Genomic DNA, 12,033 nt, shown 5'->3' on the forward strand with positions numbered 1-12,033 from the left:
AAGAGCTAACACCCATCCTTCTCAAACTCTTCCAAAAAATTGCAGAGGAAGGAACACTCCCAAACTCATTCTACAAGGCCTCCATCACCCTGACAGCAAAACCAGACAAAGATGTCACAAAAAAGAAAACTACAGGCCAATATCACTGATGAACATAGATGCAAAAATCCTCAATAAAATACAAGCAAACAGGATCCAACAGCACATTAAAAGTATCATACACCATGGCCAAGTGTGGTTTATCCCAGGAATGCAAGGATTTGCAATATATGCAAATCAATCAATATGATACACCATATTAACAAATTGAAGGATAAAAACCATACGATAATCTCAATAGTTGCAGAAAAAGCTTTTGACAAAATTCAACACCATTTATGATAAAAACTCTCCAGAAAGTGGACATAGAGGGAACCTACCTCAACATAATAAAGGCCATATATGACAAACCCACAGCCAACATTGTTCTCAATGGTGAAAAACTGAAACCATTTCCTCTAAGATCAGGAATGAGACAAGGATGTCCACTCTCATCACTGTTATTCAACATAGTTTTGGAAGTTTTACCATGGCAATCAGAGAAGAAAAAGAAATAAAAGGAATACAAATTGGAAAAGAAGAAGTAAAACTATCACTGTTTGCAGATGACATGATACTATACGTAGAGAATCCTAAAGATGCTACCAGAAAACTACTAGAGCTAATCAATGAATTTGGTAAAGTTGCAGGATAAAAAATTAATGCACAGAAATCTCTTGCATTCCTATACACTAAAAATGAAAAATCTTAAAGAGACATTAAGGAAACACTCCCATTCACCACTGCAACAAAAAGGATAAAATACCTAGGAATAAACCTACCTAAGGAGACAAAAGATCTGTATACAGAAAACTACAACACTGATGAAAGAAATTAAAGACGATACAAACAGTTGGAGAGATATACTCTGTTCTTGGATTGGAAGAATTAATATTGTGAAAATGACTGTATTACCCTAAGCAATCTACAGATTTAGTGTAATCCCTATCAAACTACCAATGACATTTTTCACAAAACTAGAAAAAAAAATTTCACAGTTTGTATGGAAACAAAAAAGGCCCCAAATAGCCAAAGCAATCTTGAGAAAGAAAAACGGAGCTGGAGGAATCAGACTCCCTGACTTCAGACTATACTACAAAGCTACAGTAATCAAGACAGTATGGTACTGGCACAAAAACAGAAATATAGATCAATGGTACAAGATAGAATGCCCAAAGATAAACCCACACACATATGGTTACCTTATCTTTGTCAAAGGAGGGAAGAATATACAATGGAGAAAAGACAGCCTCTTCAAATAAGTGGTGCTGGGAAAACTGGATGGCTACATGTAAAAGAATGAAATTAGAATACTTCCTAACACCATACACAAAAATAAACTCAAAATGGATTAAAGACCTAAATGTAAGGCCAGACACTATCAAACTCTTAGAGGAAAACATAGGCACAACATTCTATGATGTAAGTCACGGCAAGATCCTTTTTGACCTTCCTCCTAGAGTAATGGAAATTTTAAAAAAAATGTGACCTAATGAAACTTAAAAGGTTTGTATAGCAAAGGGAACCATAAACAAGATGAAACAACAACCCTCAAAATGGGAGAAAATATTTGCAAACAAAGCAATTGACAAAGGATTAATCTCCAAAATATACAAGCAGCTTATGCAGCTCAATATCAAAAAATCAAACAACACAATACAAAAGTGGGCGGAAGACCTAAACAGACATTTCTCCAAAGAAGATATGCAGATTGTCAACAATCACATGAAAGGATGCTCAACATCACTAATCATTAGAGAACGGCAAATCAAAACCACAATGAGGTATCACCTCACACCGGTCAGAATGGCCATCGTCAAAAATTCTACAAACAGTAAATGCTGGAGAGGGTGTGGAGAAAAGGGAACACTCTTGCACTGTTGGTAGGAATGTAAATTGATACAGCTACTATGGAGAACAGTATGGAGTTTCCTTAAAAAATAAAAGTAGAACTACCATATGACCTAGCAATCCCACTACTGGGCATATACCCTGAGAAAACTATAATTCAAAAAGATACATGCACCAAATGTTCACTGCATTTACAATAGCCAGGACATGGAAGCCACCTAAGTGTCCATCGACAGATGAATGGATAAAGAAGATGTCGCACATATATACAATGGAGTATTACTCAGCCATAAGAAGAAATGAAATTGAGTTATTTGTAGTGAGGTAGATGGACCTAGAGTCTGTCATACAGAGTGAAGTGAGTCAGATAAAGAAAAACAAATACGGTGTGCTAATACATATATATGGAATTTAAAACAAAAATGGTTCTGATGAACCTAGGGACAGGACAGGAATAAAGATGCCAACGGAGAGAATGGACTTGAGGACACGGGGAGGGGAAGGGTAAGCTGGGACAAAGTGAGAGTGGCATGGACGTATATACACTACATAATGTAAACTAGATAGCTCGTGGGAAGCAGCTGCATAGCACAGGGAGATCCGCTTTGTGCTTTGTGTCCCCCTAGAGTGGTCGGATAGGGAGGGTGATAGGAAGGCTCAAGTGGGAGGGGATATGGGGTTATATGTGTACATATAGCTGATTCACTTTGTTGTGCAGCAGAAACTCACAGAACAGTGTAAAGCAATTATACTCCAATAAAGATGTAAAAAAAAAAAAAAAGAACTAGTATGGTCCATTGTCTGTATGGACTATGGTGACATGCAACAGCATGGGTGAGCATCACCAACTAAACATCTATCATTGGAAGCCAGGGTTCAGGGGTGAGTCGGAAGTGATGAAATATAAAATAAGGAAAGCAAGTGGGTGGCTTCTGGGGTTTTGGCAATATACTATTTTCTTGATGAGGTGAAGGTGATATGGATATTTGATTTTTAATAATTCAGTAACTACATTTATACTCTATACTTTTTACCATAACTGTGTTATATTTTATAAATTTAAAAAAACACTTAATACCACCTAGAATAAAGAAACTTAAAGTCGACTGTTAGAAGTACAGTAATTTTTTTACATGTAATAAATAGATCGAATTTATTACGCTTTGGGGGCAAAATAAGATGAAATGTAAATTTATTGAATATAATTTTTGAATGCGTGTGGAGGCAGGATAAAGGAAAGAGGGAAAAGGTAGGGGTCACAAATGCTGAAGTAGAAATATCACTGGATTTGGAATTAGGAAACCAGAGTCACATCTCATTCCTTCCTCTAAAGTGTGACCTTGGGCAAAGCACTTCATCTGTCTGAACCTCAGTGTTCTCATCTATAAGATGGGGATAATAGCTCTGACCCTTTTCTGCCTTGTAGGAGTGTCTGAAAGATAAGAAGACTGAATGAGAAAACGTGTGTGAAATACTTTGTAAACTTTGCTAAGTTTACTGAGAGTAGAAGCAGTATGTGAGCCCCTGATATTGTGGGGAAATTGGTCTGAAGCTGGTGACGTTTGACAGCTTATTCCTGTCTCTGTACAATAGGCATCCTGGAAGGTCATGTGTCCTTGTCATCTCCATCCAGGGAGAGAATAATGTACAGTAGATGAACATTGACCTCAGGGGGACATTTTTGGTAATTGAAATATATTCAAGGCTCAGAAGCAAGGTGCCTTTGTTAAGCAGGTCACTTTGGTAGTGTTTTCATTGTGTGTTTATGAATTTGGTTGTACAGGCTCCACCCTCATCGTGGACTGCAATATAACAGACACACGGGGTAACACAAACCCGCGCTGCTGGAGGGTCAATAACACATTGGTCGATGTTTACTACAAGGAATCCAAACGAATTCAAGAAGGAATCGAGTAGGTGTTTTGCTTTTCTGGCTTCCCTAAAACCTAGCAAGAATTTCTACATCTAAATGATTTTGGTGCTGGTACTGCTTTATTTTAGGTGGCTCTCACTGTCTCTCCCCTCACTCCTTTTGGTTGTAGCTTTCAAAGCCCTTTTCAGTGCTGTGGGGTCAAGCATCTGGTTCAGAGAAGATGCTCATGTTATTAATCCTGCTTGGATCATAGAGAGAGGAGGCAAAACAACAAAGTATGGCTTCAGGCAGCAAGATCAGTTCCTCTCAGCTACTCCTTACAACCAGTCTCATTCCTATTTAGGAAGGCCATGGGCCTTCAAGGCTTAAATAGCAAAATGGCCACAACACAGGGATTCCTGGGAGAGATGATGCTAATGGAGTGGTGTAAACCCAATTTATGGTGGTTGAAGTTGAGTAGTATGAAACAAGGCTAATGAAACCAAAAGGCAGAAGAACTTGTGTTGGGCTTTGCAGCGTATGTAGGTTAGGATGAGTGGAGAGGGATAGGGGAAGGCCCCTTTGGGCTGAAGATGGTGTTTCTAATTAAAAGGACTACACTTCTGCATCACTGTCCAGAAGAAAATGCAAATTTGGTGCTACACAATCCATCACCTCACTGAACCAGCAAGGTATTCTTAGGGTGAAATGATGGCCCCAAGTGTTCTCCAGGAAAGAACTTTATTCTCCAGACAAAAGGTTATAAAATCTGTTGGTTAAATACAACTCATGTACATATTAATGACTGGCTCTTCTTTCATAGAAACTACACTGTTTTTCAAGGACATATTTTTTACACAATGAACATAACCTTCTTAGAAGTGAAAATGGAAGATTATGGCCACCCTTTCACATGCCATGCTGGAGTGTCTGCAGCTTACATTATACTAAAACTCCCAGGTAATACTCTAGTGGGATGCATTCGCTTAGAGTGTTCCAGGTGACGGCAGGGAAACACAAATGAAAGAGGAGTGACTTTAAATGTTTGGTGTGAGGCTGCAGAGTGGTATTAAATAGGGAAACGCAATATGAAATCTAGATAAAAGCTGATACCCTGTCTGATCATGTTCTTGGGGTCTGGCTGTGGCTTCACTACAGTGTCCTTAGAAAGCTCCCTATTGATATGCATTGAGATTTTATGCATCAGAACTCTAGAAAACAGAAGTATTCCTTTATTAAACCTGCTTGCTCAACCTTTATAATCATGTACTTGGGATGTTCAGCTTTTAGGTTGTTTATTATAAATCATGTGATGTAAAAATAAAGTGCTAATGTATATTTTTATCATGTGACTTTGTAAAATTATCTGTAGAGGCTGAATTCTGATATTTGAGCAGGAAGGCTTCAAATTCCATGTGTGTACACAGATTGTGCACTTAACACTGTACAGAGTGTGCTGATTTTCCATTGGAGGTGATGGAACCAGAGAGTAAATAGTGAAGGATGAAATCATAATCTCGAGGAAAAACTTTCAGTTCTTAAATGTATTGGGAAATGTTTGAAGTACCTTGTAAGAGGTTTACCAAGCCTGTAGTTTACCAAGACAGCTTTTTTAAATAATTCTATTAATATCACCTTTTTTTTTTTTTTTTTTTTTGGATAGCTACACACAAGAGAGAGGGCTTGAATTTTCCAGGGTCACTTAAGGGTCAGTGAAAGCCATGTTTGCATGCGTCTAGCTAAAGCCCCACTAGTGCCCATCCGCCCCCCCACTTTGAATGGCAATCAGTAGGTGTGTGTCCACAGCAGCCTGCAGTCCTGGCTGCGCTCTTTCCCTACCTCACTTCCATGCCGGGAGGCCAAGGTCACACTGTCCCCAGGTGCCTTTCTTGTGAATGAGCACACAGCACCTCCCCCTTCTCACTCTGGACCAGGGCGAGCCCTCTTGGGTGCCTCAGGTAGAAGGAGTTTTGGCTCTTCTGCCATCACTGTCCATTTTTCCTCTTCTCAATGGCTTTTCTTTGCCATAGAAAGTCATTTGGGATCACTTTCCCCCAATCAGTCATGTACATCCCATCTCCCTCTATGGCACATCTGGGTGATTCTTGAGATTCTGTCCTCAGAGCCACTCTTTCTATACCCTCCTCTCTGATACCATCCCTTTTCCTCATGGTTTCAACTGTCATCCCTGTGTGTGTGAAAACAAATTCCACATCTCCAATGAAATTTTCCCTTCCCATGTGGCAACTCTGCATTTCCAACAGCTTACTGGACAGATTTTGACCTTTATATAAAGAGAGTTACATAGTAGGTTTTCTTTGATGTGTTGCTTCTCTTCTTAGGTTTATGGGGTTCATTGAGGCAACGGTGATGTAGCGTGTAGCAGAAGTTCATTCATTTTCAGTGCTGAATCCTGTCCCATTGAATAACTAGGTTACAGTGTATCCATTCTACTGTAACTATGTGGTCATGTGAGTTGTTTCCAGTTTGGGACTGTTAACAAATCATGATGCTATGGAAATTCTTGTGCGTTGGTCCTGGCGCTCATGTAGAAGCATTCCTTTGTGATACATCATTAGGAGTAAAATTGCTGGAGAGAGTGCCTCAGGGTCTACACCAGAGAAGAGAGGGGAACCTGATTGTGGGAAGCCTTGGCAATTGCACAAGACCTGAAGTGGTTATAACTGAAATCTGCCCCAACCTAGACTGAGGAAGACCAGTGTCAATTTCTGTGTCAATACTGCCTTATAGGTAATAACCGTGTGGAAGCACTGTGTTCAGAAGGATTCTGAGGCAAAGTCCAGGCTCAGAGCAACTAATGATGTTATCAATTAACACCTGCTGATCGTACAGGAGAGGGGACATGTCCTTAATCTCCTTTGTTTTAGGTTAGTTAAGAAACCTACGCTTACTAAATTCATCTTTGTTCCTATCAACACTTGTTTCATATCTCACGTGCAACGTATATTTGGACATGTGCACTCTGTTTTGTTTTCCCTGAATTCTTAGGAACAAACCCTCTTAAATCCAAGCCTCTTGTTGGTTTCCTTGGGAACTGAAGTAAGGTTACAACTTCTCCATTGGACTTCCTGATTTTTGTTGAAGACACCTTCAGATGTGAATCATATTTGGATTTTCGGAAGCAGGCTCTCTAGAGAGTTGTTTGGGTTGGGTGTGCTCTTCTATGAGTTTCCTTTAATCACTTGTTCTCAGCTACCATCTCAGTTTAAGGCTGGTGGTAGCCGTGTGGAGCCAAAAGGTAAATACCCCCTTAAATAGGGCCTTCAATAGGGCACCTGATGTCTCAACAGAGAGTTTTCCACTTATTTCAGTTTCAAAGCCAGTAGTTCCTTTGAACTTATCCATTAACTTCCTGTTTGGAATTTCATTGTCTTTTAGCTCAATTATAGAGCAGAGGGTATCGACACTCCTGAATGCAGTGAATGATCAACCCAAGAATTTCAGGCCAACACTCCTGTTTACTTACCAGAGGCTTTTTGAATCTCATAAATATTGTGGCCATGGTCTTTTTATCATGACCATTTGTAATGCCAAGATCCCTGATGTGTACAGCAAAGGACCCCAGACACAGGTCTTCCGGAGGGGAGAGGTGGCACTGTTGCTCCAAGAGCCGGTAAAAAGCATAGAAGTGGGAGGTGGCAGTGGGGAGGAGGTGATTCCATCCAACAGATAGAAGCTAGAGGTTCAAACACACGGTCAGGACCAACTGGGCACCAGCGTGCCGAGCAGATCCACTTGGCTATGCTGGGACTTAATCAATGGATTAATTTTGGGGACACAGAATGTGTTTTTAGTTATTGTGCTTTATTATGCCATGTATTTGAAGACATACAAGCACGCGTAGAGATTTCTTTGCAAAATGTTTGCAACATGGTGTGGCCTAGGGCAGGTTGTGATCGGCTCTTTAGTAAGCTCCCCTCCCGCCCACCCTCCTACCCACATACACTTTCCAGTGGGGGACCGGAGGACCAGGGAGGGGGCCAATGAAGGAAGTGGTGGATGTGCAGTGGATTCTAAGAATACGGAGGATTTCTCTTCTGCTCTCCCACTTCCTCTTTTCTAGTTCTTCCTAGAGCCTCCTTTGACAGCACCGCTTTGGGCTGTGGTAAGGCAGAAAGCTGTGCTGTTCCTCTTCTCAGATATGTAGGAGCATGTTTCGAGGGGCCTTGGAGTTCCAGAGAAACTGGTTCTTCTCCTTGGTCATCTCTTGCCCACTGCTTTTGCTTTAATTGCTTGGCAATGTGCTCACAAAACAGAGCAGGGTGTAAACGCCCTTCCTGAGACCATGTCTTGCAGACAGGTGCCCAGCCTGGCCTCTGCTGGCCCAGAGGGGATGAGGTGGGAGTTTGGCTCTCGGCCAGTCTTATGAGGCCACGGAGATGGCTTCCAGGGGAGGCAACTGAAGGTTCGTTATTTATGACAAGAGTCCTGCTGCCCAAGTTAGAGTAAGTGGGAAGGCGGTTATAACAGTAATATAATCAAGAACATGCGACAGAACTACCTGGGGAACTTTCCCAGTAAATGTTCTCAGGCTCCACCCCTGGAGAGTCTAGTGTTGAGTAAGGAGGACGTGGCCATGTGTGCTTTGATAGGTGAGCAGTCTTCCTGCGGTCAGAGCCATGCCACATCCACCGTCTGGAGCTAGGGTTCTGCAGAATTTCCCTCTCCAGATTCCCAAGAGCACATTTTCTTCCCCAAATTCATGGTCAAGACCAAATTATTCTACTCTCCATACCTATTACTTAACTGTAAAGGAATAATTAAGTGCTCCCCTCTCTGACATCTAATACCCACTTGGCGTATGTAATGGGACTTGTGTAAGTTAAGTGTATAATTGACTCTTTGTAGTATTATTATTTTATTATTTATTGGGTTGTTTTTTTTTTTTTTGCTGTCATGTGTAGTTCCAGATTTTCGAGCTTACTTGATAGGAGGGCTTCTTGTCTTGACCAGCGTGGTGGTGTCTGCTGTGTGTATCTACAACGTTTTTAAGATCGACATTGTACTTTGGTATCGAAGTGCCTTCCATTCTGCAGGGCCCATAGAAGGTGAGTAACCATTGAAAAATGCATTGTCCTGGAATCTGCTCATCTGTATAACTGTTGTAAATATACTTGATCATCTTTACTAGCTTGCCTTTCGTATTGTTGGCAACTTTAGAGGAGAGCATCTCCCTGGGACTTCTCGTACTTTAGAGAAAGGTTTTGCCCATAGCCACGGGCACTGTACAATCGCATAAGGCTTGCAAGCTAGGAGTGACCTGGCAGATCATCTTCTGGCTCCCAGTGCAACTGTTTTAGGAAGGTTCTCACGTCCACTGGTGTTGGCAAAAGACAAACATTTCTCTTGGAGCAGCGTGAGCTCTGTCCACGGAACATCTTCAACACAGCACGTGTGTGTGCAGAATTTATGTCACAGAGAGCAAGGAGTTGCCTGTGTTTGCAGCTCCTTCTGGGCCTGGGCTTGGTGCCCAAAACGATTTGTCTCCAACTCTCGAGTTTGGAGAGAGACAGACCTGGGTTTGAACTTGACTTCTCCACTTACTCCCTGTGTGATTTAGGTATTTAATTCTCTTCTCTTTCTCAGGTACAGTTGGAAAGAAGGAAGGGAGGGATGAAGGGAGGGAGGAAGGGAGGGGAGGGAGGAAAGGCAGGCTACTGATCATTGGCAATGAGTCATTACAGCTGTTAAATGTCCCATAGATGGCCCTTTAATTGCCAGATAATTCTTTCCTCCAGTGTTAGAGGTATTTCCTCCTCTTATTTTTCTCCATGAAACTGATGTGATAACACATCATAAATGAATAACTATATTATAAATATAGTTACTTATAGAGTTATTCATAAATTATTATTGAATAATAAGTGAATAACTATATAAATAACTATATTCATCTATAACTTCTGAATGTGTTTTAGAAATGTTTAATGAATGGATATAATGATTGATAGTGTAAACTATGCTGCTCAATAAACTAGAAAATGTGTGGATCTTAGTCGTATCACTTGTCATAATTGTTAGTAAGAATATAATGCTTGGGGTAATGCCATTCCATTCCAGGGCTTAGGGATTTACCAAAGAATGTACATCAAAGGAGGAGGAAGCATAGCAGAAGTAGAAGTTAAGGTAGAAGTTAAGCTTGTGGATTCTGAAGCCTGCATTTGAAGCTTAGTCTTATATTTTATTATTTGTATAATCTTTGGCTAGTTAATTTTTTCTATGCTTCAGTTTTCCTACATGTCAACTAGTGATAATAGTACCTGTAGAAATTATTATTAGCTATTTACAAATATTTGTTCTTCTCATTCTAGGAGAGATTGTTTTTGCCTAACTTCTTTGAATTTAGGTGTGGCCATGTGACTTGCTTTGGTGGAGGGAGGGAAGGGAGGGGAGGGAGGAAGGGAGGGGAGAGGAGGGGAGGGGAGGGGAGGGGAGGGGATGGGCCAATGATCAGAGCCTGCCTCACAGAGTCCTGTAGGAATAGCTGAGTTGAAGTTCAGGAAGGCACTGAGGGTCCTGGGGTGCAGGGGGCTCCCATGTCTGAAGGTCCAAGCAAGCTGCCCCTGCGCCTCTGCCTGGGGGTTCATTTTGGTGTGGGGAGCCGTGTCCTGTCAGCGCTAGTCACCAGAGAAGTGCCCGTGTGATCCCGAATCTGAGAGTCAGGCATTTCCCGTCACTGTGCTTTTAACTCTGTGCTATTTTCTTTGTATCTCAGAATAGATGTGATCAATCAAGGCCTCGCAGAAAAGTAATACATCTGCTTTAACGTGTCCTAACTGTATAGAAAAGTCACACACGGCTGAGAGAGGTCTGTGCAGCTTTCCTGCACGGAGATACACAAACGTATCCCTTTCAAGTCCATAGACTTGCAGTGTTGATGGGAACTCAGGGAGGTGGGCTGGGTCCCAGCACGTTTTAGGAATCCCTATTACACAGAAGGTTGGTAGTCACACTAAGTGTCTGCTTGGCATATAAAACCACGTGTTTGTCCACATGTTTGATAAAGCATGAGTGTCCTAACTTGGAGTTTAAGTTAAATTTCAGAATTCAAAATTGGCGGCCCTTGAGCAACCTAGAAAAAAACAGATTCTTTTTTTTTTTTTTTTTTTTCTTTGATGGCACAATTCACTTGTGGAGATCGGCGTTGCATATCCAATGCAGCCTGAAGCTCTTTTAGTGTCGCAGGCGCTGAGCTGGGCCATGACCCCTGTAGAGCCTACTCTGCGTAAGCCTGTACTCCTCCTGCATCTGTTTGAGAAGAGACCTCAGGGCAGCACTGCTGCTTGTCTTTTCTGACACAGAGACGCTTTGGTTGTTGACTGACAGGGGACTGCGTGGCTTCAGTGTTTTCCCTGACCTACCGGGATCCCCGGGGCGTGAATGCTGAGTGTGTGGTGAAACAGCCACGAGTGAGGTCAAGTGTAGCAGGAAGAGAAAAAAGGAATCCTGCCTCACCCTGAGCAGGGCAAGCTGCACAGTTGATTGACTCAGGGAGCCCCACCCTCTGCTCAGACCGGGCTGCTGCCCAGATTTGGAACCGGGGGGCTGAGGATTTGGAGATGGGAACCTACAGGCAGCCGGCGGTCTTCTTCTTTTTAAGTCAGAAAAGTACACGCGCCCTTTGGGATTAAATTTCCTCCAGCTCAGTCTCTGAGAACTGCCCTGTGAGTCCCCTTTGAGTGTGACTTCAACAGTGAGTTAGTGATGAGACCCTGAGATGAGTCACGGATGCTCTTTCCAGCTTTGTGTCCCTTGAGGATATTTTCTGGTTAGTTGGGAACATGTGGAGGAATGGACAACAAATACAAGTGAGGGAGAGAGAGAACATGTGTCCTTCTCGTGATAAGTTGTTTATTCCAACCAGATTAGTCAAGCGGCAGCTGTGATTAATAGTGAGGTGTGTATAACTCACAGTTTTATTAAGAGTCATGGACAGGCCTGGCTAAGTCCACGAGCTCTGTGTATTGTCTGTTAAATCACAGGAGGGAGTTGACAAATTCTTATCCCAGGTGTGCATGTGTGTACACAAATATAAGTATTAGTTTACAAATCTACCTGAGAGATATATCTATGCCTCACTTTATTCCAGATAGGTTTGTGGGGAATGTACCTGTAGAACAGACGATTAAAAACAAAAACAAGGGCTTCCCTGGTGGTGCAGTGGTTGAGAGTCCGCCTGCCGATGCAGGGGACACGGGTTCGAGCCCTGGTCCGGGAAGATCCCACATGCC

General features: G+C 42.1%; 1 protein-coding gene across 1 annotated transcript in view; it reads left to right on the forward strand.

Annotated features, from left to right (window-relative positions):
• Positions 1-12,033, forward strand: part of IL1RL2 (interleukin 1 receptor like 2) — a 58,331-nt gene that overhangs the window by 38,093 nt on the left and 8,205 nt on the right. Inside the window, 3 exon segments of the mRNA XM_028497038.1 lie at positions 3,713-3,842; positions 4,605-4,741; positions 8,707-8,850. Coding sequence (XP_028352839.1) covers positions 3,713-3,842; positions 4,605-4,741; positions 8,707-8,850 — 411 coding nt within the window.

This window comes from Physeter macrocephalus, chromosome 12, assembly GCF_002837175.3.
Source record: "Physeter macrocephalus isolate SW-GA chromosome 12, ASM283717v5, whole genome shotgun sequence".
In the NCBI taxonomy this organism is placed as follows: domain Eukaryota; kingdom Metazoa; phylum Chordata; class Mammalia; order Artiodactyla; family Physeteridae; genus Physeter; species Physeter macrocephalus.